Below are 25,243 nucleotides of genomic sequence, written 5' to 3'. Positions count from 1 at the left end.
TTTGCCACTCTTGGGGGAGAGACACTGGGGCTGGCAGCAGGCTGAAGATGCAGGCATGCAGGCACTGCGCTGTCTTCTGTCTTTCTGATTTCCCTTTCCCAAGCCCCTGGGGAGAGGATGATGCATGGTCCTGCATGGCGTCTGAGAGCCCCTTGAGAAAGCATCTAATGCCCCTTTACCAAGCTGCAGAGCCTGCAAGGCCAGACCCAGGAGGAGGAGTCAGGCACAGCTGTGCAGACCAGACATTTACAGCATCTGGAAGCTCCTCTGAGAAAAAGAGTTGAGAGTGTCCTACTATTGTAAAATGTACAGAAATGCATGACCAGGTGGGGATGAGGCTGGACCTGTGGTCCTGCTTCCCCTGAGGGCCAGCTGTGTCTGGTGCAGGGTGGGACTGGGAGGCCAGAGGACCCGAACACATGCTTTGGGCAAGTCCGTGTGCGGCTCTGTCTTCTCACCTGTAAATAAGGCAACACAGGCCTTGCAAGGATGGACCGGGTCAACGGCATGAGCACCGGAGCCACAGACATGTCGGCTGCTGTTTGGCTGCCACTGTTCCATCATTCCCACAAGTCCTGCCTGCACTGGCTGTGTTCCTTCTCCCAGCTTCCCGGCATTTACCTCCAGTCAGTCAGCTGCCTCCCCAATCCATGCCACCTGCCAAGAAAGACACATCATCCCCTCAAAGTGCCTCTGGCCTTGGCCTCAGCCTTAGCACCTTCCTGCTGTCCCCATCTACCTGTCTCATCCCATCCCTCATTCCCCTTCTGAGTCCCAGAAGGCCAGGCCCATCTCAGGGATCCCCTCTTCCACAGGGCTATCCCCACTACACCCCTCAGGCCCTCAGCGTTTGCCCAGGGACCACCAGCTTCAGTGGTCACACCCATTTTCCCAAGTACACACGAGGCAGGACTCCCTTACCACTTCCTCCCAGTTGTCTGAAGCAAAGGCTGAAAAGTTGGCCTGAGGGCCCACAAAGTTTCACTTTCCTTCTTTAGAAAAAGCACAGCTCTTGAAGGTTAGGGTAACCTGATCTGATCTGAATTCTGTGAAAATCTTGCATCAAGAATGGAGATGAAGGCCAGGCGCGGTGGTTCACATCTGTAATCCCAGCTCTTTGGGAAGCCGAAGCGAGTGGATCACCTGAGGTCAGAAGTTTGAGACCAGCCTGGCCAACATGGCGAAACCCCGTCTCTACTAAAAATACAAAAATTAGCCAGGCGTGGTGGCAGGCGCCTGTAATCCCAGCTACTCGGGAGGCTGAGGGACAAGAATTGCTTGAACCTGGGAGGTGGAGGTTGCAGTGAGCAGAGATCACACCATTGCACTCCAGCCTGGGCAACAGAGCAAGACTCCATCTAAAAAAAAAAAAACAAAAAAAAACTGGAGATGAAGAAAAGAGATCAGACAGTGTAAAAGGGAATTAGCAAAACGTGGTGGGGCCACAGCAGGTGCACAGAGGCTGAACCCAGGCCCTGGAGGATGGGAGGAGGGCAGTGGAGGTGCACAGCTCTCCAGGTGCCATTGGAAGTGTGAGGTGGGGCCGCCTGAAGCCGCTGCCAAGTCCGTGGTGGGGCAAAGAGCCCCCCTTGCTCTCGGCACACCTCTGGCGGTCCGGCCGCTTGCTACCATATAGTCCACCAGAAACAGGACGATGACCACACAGGTGGGGTGAAGGATTGTTTTGTGGAGTATATTGTATTTTAAAACAGATTTTATTGATCCAAAAGTGACATTCTGTTGAGGATCAATAGCGGATAGAAGGCAAAATGTAGGTCGTATCAGCTGAAGCCTGTCCACGTGAAATCCACGTGAATAGGTGGATTCTCTGGTAAACGTGGAGGTTTTAAGAAAGCTGCTATGGACCAGGCTCCGTCATGGAGCCCTCAGGCTTTCTGTTGCCACCCCAAGAAGTCATCAGGAGAATTCAGTTGTGGGGACATAATGATATTTGCACACTAGTTTCCTAAATTATTTTCTTCTTCTATTTTGTTGCTGTTTTCTATCACATGTTGGAAGGCAGCAAGTTAAGCAAAGACACGGGGCCACTGAGAAACCAAACCCGCTGCCATCAGGCTGCTGCCTCTGCCTCATTTGAAAAGGCAGGTACATAGGTACACAAACAATGCATACTTATTTACATGCCAGAATTCACTTTTCTTAAGGTCTCTGCCATTTAGAAATTTTCTCTTGTATTTTAGTGAAAAAAATAATGCTTTGGAATAATGATGACTTTGAGGGGCACTGAAGGACACCATGCTGCTCAGCAGAAGAGCTGGGCCTGAGGGTGACACATGGGGGTGCCGGCCCAGTCAGCACCAGAGTCAAGTGTGGCAGTGCCTGAACACCATGGACCTGCCTTGGGGCCTAGGAACTCCTCCTGGCACACCCGCCTCTCCGCCCCTCCTCCCACTGCTTGCCCGAACTGCAGTGCTCTCCCTACAAGGCTCCACTGTGCTGTGCTGGCCCACAGGTGATGGCTGCCCCACTAGCCTGCTGCCACGTGGACATGACAGAGCATTCAGGGAATCTGCATGCAGCTCAGGCCTGACAGGGCACCCTCCCAGGGACATACTTTGTGAGTGCTTGTGCTGAGATGCTGTGGCAAGGACGGCCCGGACAGCATGGCCCAGTCCACAGCCAGGCCACAATGCCCTGCACAGGTTCCTTCTGCACTCTAGATGCTTTGGGCAGGGCTGCTGGCCTGGCTCTCAGACACTACCCAGGAGGCCCTGTGTGTGTATGTACAAGTGTGCACCCATGTGTGTATGTGCAGGTGTACTGTGTGCATGTGCACATGTGTGAGCATGTGTTGATATATACACATATGCAAACATGCACACACACACAAGCATGCAACCATGTGTGTACGTGCAGGTGTACTCTGTGTACATGTGTACACATGTGAGCACGTGTTCATATATACACATATGCAAACATGCACACACACGAGCATGCACCCATGTGTGTATGTGCAGGTGTACTCTGTGTACGTATGTACACATGTGAGCACGTGTTCATATACACACATATGTATACACACAGTCAAGGCTTCCTCCTGCAGTGCATCAGGACACCAACCAGGAGTAAAAACTTCAATCACCTGCAGTTTGATCTTCACAATAAAAAAAATCTGACTGATTTTTAGAATTAAATTATTGTTTAATTGCATTTTCAGTCAAAAATCTCAGTTATGTGGTTCAAATTCATGTTGCCAAGGCCAGAGCACTTGCTCTGACCAAAGAAAGGTGTGGAACTTCAGATACCTAAGGCCCTGGCTTGCTTGGTGACCGTGCTGCCCAGTTCTGCACACAGCATCATGTGTTACCTCTGGTAAGTTATCCCTTAAAGTCGATGCCTAGCCAGCCACATGAGCTGTGAGCTCCTACTGCTGAGCCGAATCACAGCTTTGTGTTTAAAACAGTAACTTACAAACTCAGCATTTTGCCATGTAAAAATGCTAAAATGTGTTTAATTTTTTATCTCATCGTTATAATAAACTCTTGACAGAAAAACAGAGTAAGACTCATTTTCAGAAAGGGCCAAGAACTGGCTGGACATGGTAGCTCACTCCTGTAATCCCAGCACTTTGGGAGGCCCAGGCGGGCAGGTCACTTGAGGTCGGGAGTTCGAGACCAGCCTGACCAACATGGAAAAACCCCATCACTAGTAAAAATACAAAATTAACCGGGCATGGTGGCACATGCCTGTAATCCCAGCTATTCGGAAGGCTGAGGCAGGAGAATCGCTTGAATCCAGGAAGTGGAGGTTGCAGTGAGCCAAGATTGTGCCATTGCACTGCCAACCTGGGCAACAAGAGTGAGATTCTGTCTCGAAAGAAAGAAAGAAAGAAAGAAAGAGAAAGAAAGAAAACCCTGGTATTCCACATCAGTACATCAACACCTGTGACAGTAGAGCTAAGAATAGTCCTGGAGTTAGGGACACTCAATCTTAAAACAACTCATCTAATTTCTGGTCACACGGAAGCGGCCAGTTTGCCCCAGCTGGATCTTTGTGCACCCCTGGATTATCTTGCCACCCCGGCCAGGGAGGTGTACACAGAGAGGAGGCTGCGCACGCAGGGACAGGAAGGGAGTGCATGCAGGCGACAGGACTAGTGTGCCCGCAGGAATAGGAGGGTGTGTATGCAGGGACAGGAGGGTGTGCACATAGCGACAGGAAGGGGGTGCACACCGGGACAGGAAGGGGGTGCATGCAGGGATACAAGGGGTGTGCACGTGGGGACAGGATGGTGTGCACACAGGGACAGGACAGGTGTGCAAACGGGCGACAGGATGGGTGTGCACGCAGGTACAGGAGGGTGTGCCCATAGGGACAGGAAGATGTGAGCGCAGGGACATGAGAGTGTGCACGCAGGGACAGGAGAGTGTACATGCAGGGACAGAAGCGTGTGCACGCAGGGTCAGGAGGGTGTGCCCGCAGGGACATGAGGGTGTGCCCGCAGGGACATGAGGGTGTGCATGCAAGGACAGGGCGGCATGCACAAGGGATAGGATGGTGTGTATGCAGGCACAGGAGGGTGTGCATGCAGGGGCAGGATGGTTTGCACGCAGGGACAGAAGGTTGTGCACACAGGGACAGGAGGCTGTGCACGCAGGGATAGGAGGGCGTGCACACAGGGACAGGAAGTCATGCATGCAGGGACAGGATGATGTGCACGCAGGGACAGGAGGGTGTGCATGCAGGGACAGGAGGGTTGCACACGGGGACAGGAAAAGGTGCATGCAGCGACAGGAGGGTGTGCATGTAGGGACAGGAAGGTGTGCGTGTATGGACAGGAATGTGTGCATGCAGGGACACGAGGGTGTACACGCAGGAACGGGACGGTGTGCATGCAGGGAGAGGAGGGTGTGTCTGCAGTGACAGGATGGTGTGCAGCCTGCTCCTGGCCATGGGCCACTGCCCCTAACTATCTTCTGCCTTCTGTTCTGTCTGACACTTTAAAGTGTCAGAAGAAGAAAAGTAAAGAAGAAAAGCCTGACACTTTAAAGAGGTCACCGATTTTGATCACAAATTTGGAAGACTCGTAAGGCATCTAACATTTTAAGCTGTACAAACAAAATTAAGACTAAATACTTCGGAAAACAAAAACACAGGAAATTTGATTATTTGCATCTGCGCTGCTCATGCATTTGCTCCAGCCAGGTCAGTGCCCAGCAGCCTTCTGCAGGGAGCCAGTAAGTGCCCACCCCCCGGCAGATCCACCTGGCTGCCCCTGTTGTGTAGTTCTGGGAAGCTGGCCTTACAGCCACCTGAGAGGCCTCTGCTCAGAAAGCAGGAGGCACCTGGCAATGCTGCGCTGATTGGATGTAGGCAGACAGAGGGAAGTATCTTAAAAGTCACACTGCTCTGCCAGCGATCACATTTTTGCCTAGGTTGATGACTGCTGGACTGGTTGTCCTGGGGCAGGAGAGGACTGGGCTGTAAATGGACAGTTGGACCAGTCAGGTCATGCCCTCTGTTCAGCTGGACCCCCTTTCTCACTCCACCATCCAGGGAGGCCTATTATAGGCCAGCATCTGAAGAAGCCTGTGAATGAACACCTAGTAAATTGGCTGTGAGTGATTCTTTGTCCTCCAGCAGCATCCACATAGCAAGGAGAGGACACTGGTCCATGGCATCTTTGACCAGATCCCCAGGCTTCACAGTAACTGAGCAGGCATCAGCAGGGGAAGGTTTGCCAGCTATGGAGAACAGCACCCGAATGGTGACAGGTTTCACTTCTCATCATGGAAATGGGGCTGGAGCCTCCTCCCTCTTGTGGCCTCTGCAGCAGCAGGGAAGCCCGGCTAGGTGCCAGCAGGGCTGGGGGCCTTGGTCACCAGGGGTACAGGGAGCTCTGGCTTTGGGCAACTAGGGGTTGAGGAGAGGCTTCACTCCAGAGTCTGCACCTGAAAACTATGCTCCATCCTTAAATTTGGCTACTTTTTCACAGCTATAAGTAGACTTCCATACACAATACAGATATTACACGTGGTTTCTGTAGCTTCTCTCTCCTAACTGCTCTGTGCTGGCACTCACCCCACAGAGCACTGGCTGCCTCCGACAGGAGGTACTCATCTTTCCCACCAGGCTGTGGCTCTGCTCCCAGCTGCTCAGGGTCAGCAGCTACCTGCCTGGCGCCACAATTCCATCACGTGGGAGTCGGATCACATTTTCCCAAGACTTGGAGCTGGCCTGGCTACCAGCCAGCCCAGCAGACAGATGGAAACACACTCCACCAGCATATGGAACTCATTTCATATCATGTGTGAAAACACACACACACACATATCCTCATCATTTAAAAGTATGACCTTCACATCAATTAAGGCGATTACGGGGTATATTTTAAATGAAATGCTATCATACTCAAAATTACCAGATTAACGAAATAATCAACAGGAAAATTATCTATGCCAGAAAAACTATGACTGGTTTTCCAAAATAGGATTAGATTGTTCATATGTATTAACCAAAAATAAGCTCTGCTTTGCAGTTGAAACCACACAACTAGTTTCCAAAAAAAAAAAGAAAAAAGAAAAAAGAAAAGAAAAACGAAAGAAAAGAAATGTATGGGATGTGGCATCAGTGTCTCTACACACACAGAAAGTTAGCTTTAGAAAGAGGCTGGATTCAGTCAACTAGCTAGCAGAATACAACTGTTCAAACTCAACGTATGTCCGACCACATGAAACCATTTCCCCCAACACTGACTTGTGCGTAGACATCCTCTAATTCCAATTTGATGAATATTCTCCAATAACATAGCAATTAATTTAATAAAGGAACTCACCAATTTTAAATTGCAATAAATTTACCAAACATTTTCACTATTTATGGAGAGCTTTACAGTAAGAAAGTATCAACAAAAGCAGGCACATCCGTGTACAAAGTGTTGCCGTTGGGTGTTTTCGCTTCTTCTTTCCTGAATTACCAGTTGCTTTTCGTCTCTGTCCGCTCTTCCTCCGTGGGAAGTCGCCGTCCTGGGGCGCTCGCTCTGTCCCCCTCGCCTCAGACCACCAGGCAGAGCAGCTCCAGGGTTTGGACTTGCCAAGAAAAGTGCAGTCGGGCTAGCCAAGCCCAAACATTTATTGTAAACTTGAAAATGGAATCCAGATATGAACGACACAAATAAGAAGAGAAACCTCCCAGATACAGAAATGGTCACATCAGGGGCCCCCTCCTGTGGTCACGGAGCCCGCAGAGGGGGCCAGGCCGGAGGCTGTAAAGCCACGTGGAAGAGGCAGCGCCCCTGAGGCCTGGCCCTGGACCCCACCCCGCCGCCCGTCCTCCCTTGCCGCGGGGGTCCTGAGCGGGGCGGGAGGAACGCAAGCACGGTCCGCGGGATGGGGGTCCGGCCCGCGGGCTCAGCAGGCCCGACGGGTCTCCCAGGGCCGCGGCGTCTCGCAGGGCGGCCGGCAGCAGTAGGGGTAGGAGGCGTTGAGGTCGGGGTCCGAGGGCGCGTACCCCGGCAGCTCCACCGACGGGTGCCCCCCACAGCGCACCTCCGCGCCCGCCTCGTCCAGCGCGTGGAGGACGCCCACGTTGATGTAGGAGACCGCGTGGTGCGCCGCGAAGCCCGCGCAGTCCCCGGGGGCGGCCAAGTCCGACTCCTCCGGGGAAAGGATGGAGGCCTCGCTCGGCCGCTGCTGCAGCCGCCGCCCCCGCCGGCCCCGCCGGCCCCGGCGCGCCCGAGACGCGGGCGGCTGCGCGCGGAGCCCGGAGCCGCCGCGGGGCCGCGCCAGGGCCCGGCCTCCCCTCCGCCTGCCGCGCCGACCGCGCCGGGCCTGCGACGACTTGTAGTTCTTGACGAGCAGCAGGCTGAGCAGGCCCAGCAGGCACTCGAGCGAGTTGAAGACGGTGGAGAGCACCAGGCCGCGCTGGTAGTCCTTCAGCTGGCGGCACTTGGCGGACGTGGCGCTGTCCAGGGTGCTGCGGGAGCGCGGGGCGCCGGGGGCCGAGCCCGGGGCCAAGCCGGGGGCCGAGCCGGGGGTTGAACCTGGGGCCGAGCCGGGGCTCGAACCTGGCGCCCGCGGGGGCAGGCAGTAGTGCGAGTACTTGCGCTCCACCAGGGACACGGTGTCGCCGTCGATCACGGCGCCCGCAAAGGCGCTGAGGACCCCGAGCATGAAGACCAGGACGCCGAGCAGAAGCAGGTTCTGGCTGCTCACCGGCCCCGGGGCCCCGGCCGCGGCCCCCGGCTCGCCCGGCGCGGCCTCGGAAGCTCCTGCGGGCGCCGCGGGTACCCCCAGACCCGGGCCCGGCTCCGACCCCGCGAGGGGCGCGTCCCGGGGTCCGCAGCAGAGCAGGGCGGCGCCGAGCAGCGAGAGGCCGGCGGCCAGCAGCAGCCCAGAGTAGAAGGCGCCGGCGGCGGCCCCCAGGCGGAACGGCTCCCCGCGCAGCTCCGAGCCCAGCGAGAAGCACTTGAGGCCGACGGCGGCGGCGCTGAGCGCGCAGGCGAGCAGGAGGCAGGAGGAGAGCGCGGCGCAGGCCCCGCGGACGCTCCACTTCATCCTCCGCGCCCGAGCCGGCCCGCACCCCGCGCGCCCGCCGCCGCCCGCCGCCGCCCCCGCCGCCTGCGCCTCCTCCCGGCGCCGCGCGGCCGGACCGCCGGCCTCCTCCTCATCCTCCCGCGTCCTCCCGGGCCCGCGCCGCCGCCGCCGGAGCCCGCATCCTCCGCCTCCCGCCGCCGCCGCCGCCGCCGCCGCCGCGACCCCGCGCCGGGAACCGATGCGGCGCAGAGACCGCAGGGCGCGCGCCCCCTCCCCAGCCCGCGGGGCCCCTCCCAGGACGCTAGTTCCCCCCCCACCCCCCCACCCCTCCCGCGGCCCCGCGCGCCTCGCCCTGGCGCCGCCCTTCCCCGCCCCCGGCAGCCCCCGCCACCCCCGGGACGCCCCTCCGCCTCCTCCTCCCGGAGCGGGGGTCCCTGGCCGCGTCTCTCCGCCTTCCTTCCCTATCCGCGCCCCTATCCGGCGCGGGCCGCTGCGGAAACGCCGCTCTCCACCCCCAGCTCGCTCTCCCGGACCCCCTGGGCCCCACCCCCAGCGCTCCCCACCGCTCGGCGCCCCTGCGTCTGCGCTCCCCTCTCTCCCCTCTCTATCCACTGGGTCTGGGCCTCACTTCCCGCCCACCCGCCTGCCAGCGGCCGGGAAGCCTGTGGAAGTTATGGGGGTGCAGGGAGTCGGGGAGAGGGGAGCTCGTGTGCTAGGGGTGAGTGGGTACTGGGGAGAGCCTGGGTAAGGAGAAGGGGAAAGGGGGAGCCTGGGAGAGGAGGGATTAAAGGAGAGCCTGGGTGCTGGGGTGGGGGGAAAAGGAACCCGGAGAGGGAGGGGGAGGGGGCCGCGTCCTGGGGGGAAGGGAGGAGTGAGCCTGGGGAGGGAGGGGGAGGGACCGGGTGCTGGGGGAAGGGAGGAGTGAGCCCGGGTGCTGTGGGGGGAGGGGGTTGTTCAAGGGATGAGGACGTTCAGGGTCTTTGGGAAGTGCTGACGTGTGCGCCTGTGCGGTGTGTTGCTTGTGGGTGCCTGTGTGGTGTGTGGTGTGTTTCGTGTGTAGTGTGTGCATGTGTGTGCGCGCGCGTGTGTGCGGGGTGTGCCGTGCGCGTGTGCACGCGGTTCGGGGGATGAGTAGGGGCGCTGACTTTTAGGACTAGCCGTTTGAACTAAGCTGGAGCCGACGTCTTAGAACCTAGGATGAGTCTCGTTTGGTTTTAGTCTGCAAAGCTCGTCTGGATCAGACAGGAATTTTCCCCAGACGCGGGTGCACGTGAATTAATTCATCAGAAGGCGGTTCACGGCCTGAGTGAGGGGGACAAGGGAGGCAAATTCCTCCGCCTCATTCCTACCCTGACGATTCGAGGTGGGTGAGAGGAAGGCGTGGGGCGGCTGGGTGTGTGGGGTGGGGGAAGGTCACCTCCCCGGTCTCTCTGGGCCCTCCAGCCTTTTCCTGAGAGGAGCTCGCCTCGGCCCCTTGGCTGGGGGGATGGGAGCGTCTCCGGAAGGCCCTCGGCCGAGCAGCTGGGCCTGCACCCCTGGTCCCTTCCAGTTCATTTCTGCTGTGGCGGCAGGAGGCTGGGGAGCCGATGACTCACCCTGCCGGCTAATTGCAGCGTTAAATAACTTTGCGCCGGATTCAGTGGCTGCAGCAGGGAACGCGCTCCGGGCGCCGGGGGAGGTGCAGGGACGCCCTGAGAACGCACCTCCGTCCGTGTCACCAACCTTAGCAAGTTCTGGCCTGTGGAGCCCTCACCCAGAGCGCAGAGCTTCATGCCCCTGAAGGGCGCAGTTTGTCCCATGGTGCTCGGTGGGCCCGGACAGAGCCCCCAGAGGCTCTGTCTGAAGGAAGCTGCACCCACAGGCTGCAGGCAGCGCGGGCCCCTCGCCCACCTTTCTCGGAAACCATCTGCCCATGTGAATCTATGTGAAGGCCCTTCATGCGCTCCTGGACATCTGCGTGGGATTTACTTCAACTGCTATAGCTGCGAGGAGGACGAGCATGTTTCACTGTATTTTTAGCAGAGAGTGCAGATTTTAGAACCTCGCGAACGGTCCTGTATATCCTGCACGATGACTCGCCAGAACAGTAGGAATAGTGACCCTTCATTTGCATTTATGGTGCATAGGTTTTCAACGGACAGTGTGTAAATCAGCTTGTATAATAATCGTGGCACCCACGCGCGCGAGCAGACTTACCATGAACTGACTTCCACTGATTATTGCGGGTTTCCAGGGAAACGAGGTTTGCAGGCACCTCCGGTGAGGGCGGAGCGGCCTCTCCATTCCCAATGCAGCAAGGCTGCTGCAGCCACGACGATTAGGCTTTGGAGGAGGAAGTGAACTGATGGGGCCTCATCCTCCTCCCTCCCTAAACGGTGAGGGTGGAAGGATGGGGCTGTGCCCTCTTAGGGCAGGGAAAAACAGCTTGGAGGGGTTTCTGCCATCAGAGATCCCATAGGAGGCAGGTCAGTCCTGCAGAATTTCTCCCCAGTCTGGCCACCAGCCTCCCCGGCCCCTTGCTAGAGGCCCCCATCCCACTGGCGGATTGCTGCTGCCACGGGGCCTTTGCACAGGCACCTCCTGCAGCCTAGGGTGTGTCGCCTCTCCACGTCCTCACTGGCGTTTGCCTTTGCATTTCCCAGATGCTCGCTTCACCCCACTGAGGAGTAACTCAGTTTTGTGGGATCCCACTGCCCTCCAGGTGCCGCTCCGCGTGCTCTAGACAGCCTACACAGCTTTTCATTCAGTCCTTGCGGCACACGAAGGTAGGCGGCCCCACTGTCCTCACAGAGGCTTCCTATGCAGGAGCCAGTGACTGGCGGAGCGCCGCTCACACTCAGGCTCCAAGAACTGCCTCCCTGCGGTCCCCTGCCCCGCACAGACGCTCCTCCATAACAGGCAGGATTTCCCTGTGGTCCAAAGGTGTGTGTCCCTGCCAGATTGGGAGTTCAACTCACTGCGATCCTGTCCAGCTTGCCCCCATCTCCCATCCCCATCAGGATCTGGCTTTGCCCCAGCTATGTGGAATGAACGCGTGAACAAATGGATGGGTGGGTTGCTCCATCTTGTGACAGGACGGCAAAGTCAGCTGGTTCTCCTCCTATGACGCTCAGGGCCAGGTGAGGCAGGTGGGCCCCACGCAGACAGGCCCCCATCTCCGTATTGGGTGTGGGGAAGGGGCTCTGGGAGGGTGCATGCCCCAGCTGCAGGAATGTCAAGAGCAGAGGCCCTGGAGGAGACAGCCCGGAGCTGGCGCACAGTAAAGTCCTCAGGTAGGAGGGGCAGAGTGAGGGTGCCACCGTCGGGCAGCAGATGCCCACCCAGAAGGGTCTTTGAGCCTTGCTGGGAAGTTCAGATTTTACCCTGAGGATAAGGGAGGCCCTGGACCCGCAGGAGGATGCCCTGGTGTGTCTAGAAGGAGCCCTGCTACTGGGGAGCTGGCAGGGTTGCTGCCCCTCACGGTGCAATCACAGGTTTGCCTGCTCATCTCCCCCGCCCTTTTCCCATCACTTCCTGAGACTCTGCAGATGGTCAGCAGTGTTCCTGAGTGGATGACATTGGGTTGGCAGAGAGAGGGGAGGGCAGTCTGTGGTCCTGGTCATGCAGTGTTTCCTTGTACAGTCCGTTGAGCTCACAGGGACCCGTCAATGGCCCTTCACTCAGAGGGATGGCCTCTACACTTGAGCTGGTTTCTGACACCTAAAAACAGAAGTGGAAATGGGAGCAGATGCAGGCACATTTTCAAAGCTGATTCGGTTGCTTTCTGGCAGAATCCCTTCCCCCAAGCACCTGCGGGGCCCACCCCTTAACTCCGCCCCATGAGGGGACCTCTGGCAGCTGCAGTCTAGTCAGGTGATTTCCGGGGCTCAGGGCTCAGGGAGGGGCACCCACCTCAGAAAGAACCGCCGTGCTTATGAGAAATGATTTCTACAGGTTGTTGGGGAAAGAGGAGTTATTTTAAAGATCGCAGAGCCCGTGATGTGCCAGGCGCGTTCACACAGGGCATGGAGTCCCCACCACTGCCTCTGTGCTGGGGCCACCTCGTCCTCCTGTCCTAAAGACAAGGAACCTGAAGCCCAGAGATGGTGTCTTAAAACAATCGTGGTTTTTTCCTGATTACAACAGCAATTGTGTTAATCCAAGAATATTTTTCCTATCAACTGTAAACCTTATTTTAATATTTACATATTTATTAGCATTTAAAATTCAATCTCCTAGAATATTGACTTCAATTAGTTTGGCTGATTCTATTTTTTTTTTTTTTTCCTAATTTGTTTATCACTTAACTTTTTAAGTACTTTTTTTTTTGAAACAGAGTCTCACTCTGTCACCCAGGCTGGAGCGCAGTGGTGCAATCTCAGCTCACTGCGCCAGGCTAATTTTTGTATTTTTAGTAGAGACGGGGTTTCATCATGTTGTCCAGGCTGGTCTCGAACTCCTGACCTCAAATGATCCCCCCACCTCAGCCTCCCAAAGTGCTGGAATTACAGGTGTAAGCCACCGCGCCCAGCCTCTTTTTAGTGCTTTTATCGTTTATCTTTTTAACTACGTAAGTACTCAACATTTTAAATTATTAATCTTCACCGTGTTATTTCCAAGAACAATCACTATTGACCTTTCATTTACACAGCCACAGCGTGTGCCTCTCTGTGTAACTCTGCACAGCTGGTGATTTATTCAAAGAACTTACTCTCATAAAACCACAGCCAGCGAGTTCTCAGAGACACAATAATGCACCTTCAATATTACTTTAAAAGCTCTTGTCTTGTGAAATGTAATCGATCCACAGAAAAATCATAAAGTATATATGTAATAGCTTAATGACTTATAAATGAGCATCTGTATACTTCCCACTCGAAAAACAGAGTATTGCAGGATTTGAGTACACAACCCGTACAGCCTCCCTCCCACCAGAGCTTTTGCTGAGTTCACTTGAAATCACTTCCTTGCATTTTTTTTTTTTTTTTTTTTGAGATGGAGTCTCACTCTGTCGCCCGGGCGGGAGTGCAGTGGCCTGGCCGGATCTCGGCTCACTGCAAGCTCCGCCTCCCGGGTTCACGCCATTCTCCTGCCTCAGCCTCCCGTGTAGCTGGGACTACAGGCGCCCGCCACTTCGCCCGGCTATTTTTTTGTATTTTTTAGTAGAGACGGGGTTTCACCGTGTTAGCCAGGATGGTCTTGATCTCCTGACCTCGTGATCCGCCCGTCTCAGCCTCCCAAAGTGCTGGGATTACAGGCTTGAGCCACCGCGCCCCGCCTCCTTGCATTTATTTATACTTTTATTACCTTGACATGCATCCCTAACCATTCTAGTTTGATTTTGCCTGGTGTTTGAACTTTATGTTAATGGAATCATAGAACATAATTCTTATATCTCTGGCTTCTTTCATTCAACTTTGTGTCTGCGAAGTATATCCATGTTGCATGCAACGGGGGCTCTTTCATCGCTGGTTACTGATTCACTGCATGAATATGACACGGTTTATTATCCATTTCATTGCTGATGAACATTTGATCGTTTCTAGTTTGGGAATATTATTAATAAATTGTGAACCTTCTTATTTGTGTGCCCTGATGTACTTGGACATGCATTTTTGGGGTGTATACTTAGTGAAATTGCCGGTTCATGAGTAACACCTATCTTCAGGTATTACTTTTTGTGCCCTTTTATGTTGAGATACAATTTATGTGCAATACCAATCATTCATGTTAAGTGTACAACTCAGTGAGTTTAGACAACTGGACACCTCGTTATGAGTCACCATCACTGAGATGATCCAGCACTGTCCCAACTCCCCCCACGTTCTCCTTTGTAAGTACCCTCTCCCTCTGTTCTGGGCACAGGCAACCATGACCTGCTCTCTGTCACCGTAGCTTTAGTATGAAATTTCACATACATAGACTCAGGCAGCATAGTCTTTCCTGTCTGGCTTCTTTCTGCTGGCAAAATGCTTGGAGACTTTTCCATGTTGCTGTATGAATCAGTGGATCATTTGTTTTCATTGCTGAGCAGAATTCCACCAACATTTGTTTACTCATCCATGAAATGATGGACATTTGGTGTTTTTCCATCTGAGATTGTTATGAATAACGCTGCTATTGTCATTCAAGGACAAGTCTTATGTGAACATGTTTTTACTTCTCTTGGGTGCATCCTTAGAAGTGGTATTGCTGGACTGTATCAAAAGTTAATATTTAACTTTTAAGAAACTGATAAACTGTTTTCCAGAGTGGCTGTACCATTTTGCATTCGCAGACCAAAGTGTGAAAGCTCCAGATGCCCCATGCCCTCACCAGCCCACAGTGTTGTCAGTCTTAATAATGCTGACCATTCTGGTGGGTTTGCAGTGGTATCTCATTGTGTTTTAATTTGCATTACGTTGATAACTAATAGCATTGAGCCTTTCATATATCTTTAGTAAAGAGTCTTTTCAAATCCTTTGCCAATTTTTTAAAAATTGGGTTGCCTTCTTGTAATTGAGTTGTAAGAATTATTTATACATTCTGAACGTAAGTTATCTATTGGATAGTTTGGCAAGTATTTTCTCCCAGTCTTTGACCTACTTTCTCATCTTCTTATCAACATGTTTTAAAAAGCAAAACTTTCCATTTTGATGGCATCCAGTTATTACTTTTTTCTTTTATGGTTTTTATGTACTATTTAGGAAATAATTGTCTAAACCAAGATTACAAATATTTCCTTGTCTTTCAGAAGTTTTATGGTTTTAGCTCCTAAGTGTACATCTGTGATCCACTTTGAATTAATTTTTGTAAATGGTGTGATGTAATAGTCAAGGTTTTTATTTTTGCACATGGATATCCAGTTGTTCCAGTACCATTTCTTGAAAATAATCACCAATACCGTTAAATTACCTTGGTACTTTTATTGAAAATCAATTGACTGCAAAATGTGGATTGATCTCTAGGCTCTCAGTTCTGACCCATTGACTTATATGTCTGTTCTTTTTTTTTTTTTTTTTGAGATGGAGTCTCACTGTGTTGCCCAGGCTGGAGTGCGGTGGTACTATCTCGGCTCACTGCAACCTCTGCCTCCCAGGTTCAAGTGATTATCCTGCCTCAGCCTCCCAAGTAGGGGGATTACAGGCACGCACCACCACACCCAGCTAATTTTTGTATTTTTAGTAGAGATGGGGTTTCACCATGTTGGTTAGGTTGGTCTTGAACTCCTGACCTCATGATTCACCTGCCTTGGCCTCCCAAAGTGCTGGGATTACAGGCATGAGCCACCGCGCCCGGCCATGTCTGTTCTTATGCTAACACCACAGTATCTGGATTATTGTAGCTCCATAGTGAATGCTGGAATCAGGTAATGTGAGTCCTCCAACATTTTGACTCTTTTTCAAAATAATTTGGCTATTTTAGGTCCTTTGCATGTCCATACAGATTTTAGACTCAACTTGTCAATTTCTACCTGAAAATGTCTCATTGAGATTGTATTGAACCTATATCTTAATGTGAGGATAATTAGTATGTTAGCAATATTGAATCTTCTAACCTACATTTACTTAGTCTTCATTAATTTATCTCATCAATATTTCGTAGTTTTTAGTGCACAGACTTTGCACACATTTTGTTAAATTTCCCTATAAGGATTTCATATTTTTATATTTTTCATTTTGTAGATGTTAATTTAAAGAAATAAGACATCCTCTTTATTTTTCTTTCTTTTTTTTGTTTTTTATTTTATTTTATTTTATTTTTTTATAGAGACAAGGTCCCACTATTTTGCCCAGGCTGGTCTCAAACTCCTGGGCTCAAGCAGTTCTCCCACCTCAGCCTCTCAAAGTGTTGGGATTACAGGCAGGAGCCACCACACCTGGCCAGATACCCTCATTAGATTTTTGTGTCTATTCTTATTTCTTTAAAGTAAAATTTACTTTAATAAATGTTACTATATAAATATATAGCATCAATATAAAATTGTTTGTTACTAGTCATATAAATACAATTAACTTTTTAGATTTCCCTCTTACCCTGTGACCTTGTTAAATTTACTAATTCTAGCAGCTGCTTTTGTGTATTTGGTAAGATTTTCTACAAAGACAATCATGCCACAGCCACATAGAACCCATTTTACTGCTTCCTTTCCAAACTGCATGCTTTTTTTTTTTCTTGCTTTATTGTATTGGCTAGGTCCTCATGCACAATAGTGAATAGAAGTAATGAGAGCAAACACCCTTGCCTTGTTTCTTGTCTTAGTGGGAAACCATTTAGTCTTTCACCCTTAAGTATAATGTAAGCTGTAATTTTTTTTGGTAGATGCTTTTTATCAGGTTGAAATCTACTTCTATTTTGTTGTTTTTATCATGAATAGTTGATGAATCTTGTCAAATGCTTTTTTCCTCATCTTTTGAGATTATCATACGGTTTTTCTTTTTCAGCCTGTTAATATGATGAATTACACTGATTCAGTTTCAAATGTCCAACAAAGCTTGTACTCCAGAGATGAAGCCCACTTGATCACATGTATTATTCTTTTAATATATGATGGATACGACTTGCTGTTCTTTTGTTGAGGATTTTTGTGTTTATGTTAATGAGGATATTATTTGTAGTTTTCTTGTAATGTTTTTGTCTTTGTTTAGTGTCAGAGTAATGCTGACTTCATAAAGTGAGCTGGGAAGTACTCCCTAGTTTTCTCTTTTCTGTAAAAGAACTGTACAGAATTGATGTTATTTATTCCTTAAGTGTTGCGTAGAATTCACTTGCAAAGCCATCTGGGGTTGACATCTTCTTTGGGAATGACTTTAGCTATAAATTCAATTTATTTAACAGATATAGGGCTATTAAGGTTATTTAATTTTTTTCTTGAATGAGCTTTAGTGTCCTGTGTTCTTCAAGGAATTTTCCCATTTTAGTTAAGTTCTTAGATTTGTTGGCATAAAGTTATCCCAATATTTCCTTAGAAGTTGTGACTTTTACTGCATATAAAACATACCTCAATAAAGCCAAAAAAAAAAAATGTAAAAGAATACCTTTTGGCCGGGTGCAGTGGCTCATGCCTGCAATCCCAGGACTTTGGGAGGCCGAGGCAGGTGGATCACCTGAAATCAGGAGTTCCAGACCAGCCTGGCCAACATGGGAAACCCTGTCTCTACTAAAAATACAAAAATTAGCCAGGTGTGGTGGCACACGCCTGTAATCCCAGCTACTTAGGAGGCTGAGATAGGAGAATTGCTTGAATCCGGGAGGTGGAGTGAAGGGGTGGCCTGCCCCTCCACACCTGTGGGTGTTTCTCGTTAGGTGGAACGAGAGACTTGAGAAAAGAAATGAGACACAGAGACAAAGTATAGAGAAAGAAAAAGTGGGCTCAGGGGACCGGCGCTCAGCATACAGAGGACCCACGCCGGCACCGGTCTCTGAGTTCCCTTAGTATTTATTGATAATTATCTCTACCATCTTAAAGATAAGGGAGTGGCTGGACAATAGGATCATTGTAGGGAGGAAATCAGCAGTAAGACATATGAACAAAAATCTCTGTGACATGAATAAGTTTAAAGGAAAATGCTGTGCCTTGATATGCATATGTAAACATCTCCATAAACCTTTTAGCAGCATTGTTTCAACCTATCACATGGGGAGAAACCTTGGACAATACCTAGCTTTCCTAGGCAGAGGTCCCTGCGACCTTTGGCCGTGTACGTGTCCCTGGGTAGTTGAAATTAAGAGAATGGTGATGACTTTTAACCAGCAAGCTGCCTTCAGGCACTTGTTTAACAAAGACACATCCTGCACAGCCCAAAATCCATTAAACCTTGAGTCACCACAGCACATGTGTCTTGCAAGGACAAGGTTGGGGGTAGGGTCACAGATTAACAGCATCTCAAATACAGAACAAAATGGAGTCTCTTATGTCTACTTCTTTCTATATAGATACAGTAACAGGCTGATCTCTTTCTTTTCCCCACAGTGGAGGTAAGCTGAGATTGCACCACTTCTCTCCAGCCTGGGCAACAGACTGAGACTCCATCTCAAAAAAAAAAAAAAAAAAAAATCCTTTTTTATCTATAGAATCTATAGTGAAGTCCCCTCTTTCATTTCTGATATTGGTAATTTGTGTTTTGTTTGTTTGTTTGTTTGTTGTTTGTTTTCTTTTAGATGGAGTCTTGCTCTGTCACCCAGGCTGGGGTGCAATGGTACAATCTCTGCTCACTGCAACCTCTGCCTCCTGGGTTCAAGTGATTCTTCTGCCTCAGCCTCCTCAGTAGCTGGGATTACAGGTGCCCGCCACCACGCCTGGCTGATTTTTGCATTTTTAGTAGAGACAGGGTTTCACTATGTTGGCTAGGATGGTCTCGATCTCTTGACCTTGTGATCCGCCTGCCTCAGCCTCCCAAAGTGCTGGGATTACAGGCCTGAGCCACCGCGCCTGGCCTCGTGTGTTCTCTTTTTTCTTAATTTGGTTAGAGATTTATCAGTGTTACTGACCATCTCAAAAAACTAGTTTTCGGTTTCATCATTATCTTTATATTTTGTTTTGTATTCCTTGATTTCTGCTCTTTTGGCTATTATTTCCTTTTTCTGCTTCCTTTAGCTTTAGTTTGCCTTTCTTTTTCTAGCTGTCATTTGAGACCTTTCTTTTTTTCTTATATAATTTTTAATGCTATAAATTTTGCTTTAAACATTTCCTTAATTATATTCCACAATTTTCCTTCTGTTATGTTTTTATTATTCTGGTAAAAATATTTCCTAGTGATATTTGTGATTTCTTCTTTTACTCGTTGGTGTTGAGAAGTGAGTTAACTTCTAGACATTTGGGGTCCTTTCTAGATTAGTTGTTGTTGCAGATTCCTAATTTATTACTGTTGTGGTCTGGAAACACTCTGTAAGATGTTGATCTTTTGAAATCTGTTGAGACAAGCACATGGCCTGTCCTGGCAAATGTTTCACATACAGTTGGAAAGAGTGTGCATTCTGAAGTTGTTACTGATTATGTTCTCTAAATGTCAATTCAGTTTAGTTCATAGTGTCATTTGGATCTCCTGTATACCCTTTTCTTTTTGTCTACTTATTCTGTTACTGAGAATAGCATGTTAAATCTCCTGCTATGATTGTAGATTTTCTATTTTTCCCTTTGGTTTTATTAGTTTTGTTCATATATTTTGGCATACTGTTATTAGACGTGTATATGTTTGTAATTGTTGTCTCTTCCTATTGTATTGAATTTTGTCTCATAATACTCATTCTATTGAAGAATATTTTGTGTGCTATTAATACAGCTACTACAGGCCATGCGCAGTGGCTCGTGCCTATAATTCCAGCACTTTGAGAAGCCAAGGCAGGAGGACTGCTTGAGGCCAGGAGTTTGAGACCAGCCTGGGCAACATAGTGAGACTCCCATCTCTCCAAAAAAAAAAAAAAAAGTTTAGGAAATCAGCCAAGCATAATGACACGTGGTGGCTGAAGAATAAGGATCTACATAGGAGGCTGAAGTGGTAGGATTGCTTGAACCTAAGAGTCGGAGGTTGCAGTGAACTCTGATCACACCACTGCACTCCAGACTGGACGACAGAACAAGGCCCTGTCTTAAAACACACACACACACACACACACACACACACACACAGCCTCAGCTATGACAACTTTCTTATGCTAGCTGTTTGCATGGTATATTATTTTCCATCCTTAAATTTTAATTTCCACCTCTTTCTGTCTCTTGAAGGCAACATAAGGTTGGTTCTTGCTTTCTTAAGTCAGTCTGACCATTTGTGCCTTTTGCTTGGGATACTTCATTTATGTTTGATGCAATTATCTAAATGGTTATAGTTACATGATATTCTCTATGTGTCTCATCTGTGTTTTGTTCCTCAGTTTATTCTTTCTTGCCGTCTTTTTCATTCATTAATGTTATATTTTCTTTGGACATATTTTTCTTCATTCATTAGTGGAAGTAAATTTCCATATCATTATTTTATCCATTAAGGCAAAGCTGCACTGTGTTCAAATTTACATTCCCACCCAGGTCCTTTTCTCAGTTACCTTTTTCAATCTTTTAACTTTTTTTTTTTAAATTTTATGTCTCTCTATAGTTTTCTGGTTATATCCATTCTATCTCCTTCTATATATTCTTATTTTATAAATGGTGGGCAACAAGCATGCCCACAGATGTGACTTGCAAAGGTGAAAGCTGACTCCCTGAGGGTGATGAGAAGAGGCTTACCCCTGCTGCCTTGCCCAGAGCTGCTCCTCTGGTAGCCTGAATCCATTTCTTTCATATTCAGTCTTCATCCCTTAGCAACCCAACTGGAGCCACTCAAGACCCATGCGCCAGATGGACGACTATCGTTATTCTGGGGCGGGCAGCAGCTTCCAACAAGATGGCCTGGCGATTCCAGGTCACGACTGCCTGCTGCCTTCAGAGGAAGGACTCACCCCAAATCCAAATTCCGCTGTGCGTGGCCGTCAAATGTGAGAGGCCATCTGGGGACTTGTCATGGGGACTGGGGTGGACACAAGTCACCTTTCTGGCTCCCTGTTGGATAACCTTTCTGTATTTGATGAAAAGTAGTACCTGACTTCCGGACTTGGAGTTTGAAACTGAGTTTCCAGCTGCCCGGAAACGTGCTCGGGAGACTGACTTGGAAGACAGAGCGGGAAGGAAGCGGCGTTCTAGCGTCACTTCCGGCGGGGAGGGGCGGCGTTTGGCGTCCTCTGAGGCTGACTTCTCAGCAGAGGGTCGCTGTGCCTCAGGCCGCAGTGCTCAGAGGTGGCGGGTGGGATATGGGGTATGGGATATGGTAACCTCTGGGCCGCAGTGCCCCGAGGCGCGGGGTATGTGGTAACTGGGAAACACGGCCCGAGCCCAGTTACTGCCCCTATTAGTTAGGTAGTGAGGATTCAGTAGTTTGCAAGACTGCCTGACACTGTGCCCGGGCGTGGTCTGGGCAGTGTCTTCGCAACATGAGCGAAGGCATCTGGGCTTTTTCCTCTCGGTCAGCGGGTGACTCCATCCGTCGTCCCTCCATCCGTGTGGCCATGTTTTGTCGCGTGCCTACGCTGTGGACGTCAGGCTGGGGACACACAGGACCGACTGGACAAGGTGAGATCTAGAATGTATGCCTCATTCAGTTAATGTTCTTTAGATATTTGTTCAACATTTATTTGGTAAGAAGCGGGTAAAAGTTTTTTCACTGATAAAGACCTTACACTTTCTCAGTAACCTATGTACCAGCTGTCCTTTCGCTCACATCTTCGAGCTTTTCTCCCTGTAATAGTCAGGGTTCTCTAGAGGAACAGAATAGGATAGATGTATTTGAAGGGGAATTTATTAGGAGAATTGACTCACACGATCGCAGGTTAAGCCCCACAACAGGCCGTCTGCAAGCTGAGGAGCCAGGAAGCCAGTCCAAGTCCCAAAACCTCAAATACAGGGAAGCCGACAGCGCAGCCGTGTCTGTGGCCAAAGGCCCGGGAGCCCCTGGCAAACTAGTGGTGTGAGTCCAAGAGTCCCAGAGCTGAAGAGCTTGGAGTCTGATGTTCAAGTGCAGGAAGCATCCAGCACGGGAGAAAGATGGAGGCAGGAAGACTCAGCCCATCCAGTCCTTCCACATTCCCCTGCCTGCTTTTATTCTGGCCGTACTGGCAGCTGATTTGATGGTGCCCACCCGGATTGAGGGTGTGTCTGCCTTTCCCAGCCCACTGACTCAAATGTTAATCTCCTTTGGCAACACATTCACAGACACACTCAGGATCAGTACTTTGCATCCTTCAATCCAATCAAGTTGACACTCAATATTAACCATAACATTCCTCAACTCAAAAAAGCAAAGAAAATCCCCCCAAACACAACTCCACTTTCTCATGAGTGTTTGTGAGAGAACTTGCTTAGGATTGCAGGGGTACAGTGGTTTCTAGGTGCACAGCACCTCCGGAGAAAATTTCCATTATCTTTCCTCCTGCCACGCCTCCCTCCCAGCCTCCGGAAGACAGGCCTCCTGCCTCCTGACCCCACTGTTCAGTCTTCCCCGCGCCTCCTTTATCAACTTCCCTCGGATCCCTTCTGTCTCCTTCGTAATGCAGGGCAGCTCAGCTCTGTCCTCCCAGCTCCTGTCTTCAAGCTTGAGCAGCTCCCTCCAGCATCTCCAGGTCATCAGATACCGCCTTAGAAAGTTGTGGGGGTATTTTTAAATGGATTTTTCTTTTATGAGTTCAAGTTTAAGGGAGTCAATTTACTTGCTAGTTTTTCTATTTCTGCGTAACAAATTTTCACCATTTTAGTAACTTAAAACAACACAAATGCATTTTCTCCCACTTTCTTTTTTGTTTTTGTTTTTGTTTGAGATAGAGTCTCAGTCTGTCACCAGGCTGGAGTGCAGTGGCACCATCTCGGCTCACTGCGACCTCCTCCTCCCAGGTTCAAGTGATTCTCCTGCCTCAGCCTCCCCAGTAGCTGGGATTACAGGCGCCCACCACCATGCCTGGCTAATTTTGTATTTCTGGTAGAGACGGGGTTTCACCATGTTGGCTAGGCTGGTCTCAATCTCCTGACCTCTGGTGATCCACCCACCTCGGCCTCCCAAAGTGCTGGGATTCCAGGCATGAGCCCTGCACCTGGCCCTCTCCACTTTCTGTGGGGTCAGTTGGGTCCTCTGCCCCTTGCCACTCCAGGCCGAAATCAAGGTGTCACCCAGAGCTGTGATCTCATCTGAGGCACAAGGGTCTCTTCCAGGTTTGTTCTGGTTGTTGATTTGTCAATGATCAGTTGTAGGGCTGAGGCCCTCACCCCTCCCAGAAGTCACCACCCTTCCCAGGTGGCCCACACGGGCCAGTCTGCATCGTTCCGCTCCTGCTTCTGCTCTCTCCTCTCAGGGCTCACCTGATGAGGCCAGGCCCACCAGAGGAGCCCAGGAGCCACATGGGCCGGAGTTGGTGAGCATTGGCTCCCAGAGCGGATTGCTGCACTGCAGGAGCTTTGCAGGCCAGCTGTTAGATACAGACATTGCTGAACATTAAATGATATGCACTTACAATTAAATAAAACTTACTTAAAACATAGGTAATAAATACTCGAAGCCATCACTTTCTTATTATTTTACTACATTTTACATCACCTGTGTTCCTGAGGTCACTGATACCGGCTGTATCTGTAGGGGTAAAAGCTGTAATGGGCTACCACCGTCTCTTCCTAGCACTGTGCTCAGTGACTTTTTGTGTGTAGCTCCAAGTTGGCCACAAGGGGGACATTTACACTATAGAAAGTGGCAAATGCTACAAATGCAGGCTGGATTGTTGCTTTATTGACTGTCTAGATTTAATGAAGTTATGGGAAAATTCGAGTAATGTAGATTAAATTTAAACGTGTGTTGCGGCTGTAACCATTACATTGTGAATAGTACCAAAAATCAAGGAAATGTTCTTCCAGTATTAGAAAACTATCATCTGATTCAGAAGAGGCACTCATGTCATTGATGAAGTGACGTTCCAGTGTCTCTGCGATTTCAATTCTCTTTTACTTATTAACATAAATGAAAGTATGAACCACGTTCAACTCAGAACTACACTGTTTTTTAATAATGTGAGAAGTTCTCTGCTGGGTCAGATGATAATCAGGCATTTATTTAAAGCCTGGTTCTATGACACTGTTGTTGGTGATAGAATTATAAAATCTGAGAGTGGGCCAGGTGCAGTGGCTCACAGCTGTAATCCTGGCACTTTGGGAGGCTAAGGCGGGCACATCACTGGAGGTCAGGAGTTTGAGACCAGCCTGGCCAACATGGCAAAACCCCGTCTCTACTAACACTACAAAAATTAGTCAGATGCGGTGGTGCGCACCTGTAATCCCAGCTACTTGGGAGACTGAGGCAGGAGAATCATTTGAACCCAGGAGCCAGAGATTGCACTGAGCCAAGATTGTGCCACTGCACTCCAGCCTGGGTGATAGAGTGGGGCTCCATCTCAAAACAAAACAAAACAAAACAAAAAACTGAGAATGGATTTTGTAAGAAATAGTAAGTCACACTGGAGTGATAGGTACAAAACAAAAAAACAGATAAGAATTTTAGCTTAAAATATATGTTATTTCTAAAATTATATGAAGAAATTACTAATGGAAATTTTTATGTTAACTCTTACATAGTAGCATGGATTTTAATAACATAAAAGTATTTTTCAAATTTTTATCCCTAACCCACCAAGAAAACAGAATAACTTACGTTTTTTAAGTGTGGCAATGGTAAAAACAGACACAGAAAAGAATCCTGGTGCCGGCCGGGCGCGGTGGCTCATGCCTGTAATCCCAGCACTTTAGGAGGCCGAGACAGGTGGATCACGAGGTCTGGAGATCGAGGCCATCCTGGCTAACACAGTGAAACCCCGTCTCTACTAAAAAAATACAAAAAACTAGCCGGGCGAGGTGGCAGGCACCTGTAATCCCAGTTACTCGGGAGGCTGAGGCAGGAGAATGGCGTGAACCCGGGAGGCAGAGCTTGCAGTGAGCTGAAATCCGGCCACTGCACTCCAGCCTGGGCGACAGAGCACAACAACAACAACAAAAAGAATCCTGGTGCCTTTCACTCATGCACTTGCTTATTGGCTTGTTACTATCAGGCAGCCAGGGGTTGCTCTAGGCCTTGGGGCACAGCAATTTGCAAAAGAACAGGGCTCCTTTTGCAAAGAGCGTGGTGGGAGAGACGGAGATGAATCATATCTTCACAAAAATACCCAGTTACAAACCGTAAGTCCAGCTGCTGAAACATACAGGAGCACGTGTCAGGGGCTACTATCTCATA

General features: G+C 49.8%; 1 protein-coding gene and 1 long non-coding RNA gene across 5 annotated transcripts; one reads left to right on the top strand and one right to left on the bottom strand.

The window, feature by feature from the left end:
* Positions 1 to 3,121: 3,121 nt before the first annotated feature.
* TMEM271 (transmembrane protein 271) lies at positions 3,122 to 8,746 on the bottom strand. The gene has a single exon (XM_073012604.1). The coding sequence runs from the start codon at positions 8,514 to 8,516 to the stop codon at positions 7,371 to 7,373; it is 1,146 nt and encodes a 381-aa protein (XP_072868705.1). The 5' UTR covers positions 8,517 to 8,746; the 3' UTR covers positions 3,122 to 7,370.
* Positions 8,747 to 8,884: 138 nt separating this feature from the next.
* LOC140710580 (uncharacterized) lies at positions 8,885 to 14,056 on the top strand. 4 transcript variants are annotated; one of them, XR_012091656.1, is made up of 3 exons: positions 8,885 to 9,213; positions 9,714 to 9,858; positions 10,357 to 14,056. It is a non-coding gene; the product is annotated as an uncharacterized lncRNA (long non-coding RNA). The 4 variants fall into 4 exon arrangements; XR_012091655.1 differs by lacking the exon at positions 8,885 to 9,213 and having other exon boundaries at positions 9,418 to 9,858; positions 10,357 to 12,347; positions 12,429 to 14,056; XR_012091654.1 differs by lacking the exon at positions 8,885 to 9,213 and having other exon boundaries at positions 9,418 to 9,858; positions 11,138 to 14,056.
* The last annotated feature ends 11,187 nt before the right edge of the window (positions 14,057 to 25,243 follow it).

The sequence above is a fragment of the Chlorocebus sabaeus genome, chromosome 27 (genome assembly GCF_047675955.1).
Source record: "Chlorocebus sabaeus isolate Y175 chromosome 27, mChlSab1.0.hap1, whole genome shotgun sequence".
Classification (NCBI taxonomy): Eukaryota; Metazoa; Chordata; class Mammalia; order Primates; family Cercopithecidae; genus Chlorocebus; species Chlorocebus sabaeus.
The sequence above is the reverse complement of the archived record's forward strand: the minus strand, read 5'-3'. Positions and strand labels throughout refer to the sequence as shown.

Excerpts from the sequence above, each read along its gene's own strand:
- TMEM271 (XM_073012604.1), bottom strand. The coding sequence starts at position 8,516 with ATGAAGTGGAGCGTCCGCGGGGCCTGCGCCGCGCTCTCCTCCTGCCTC.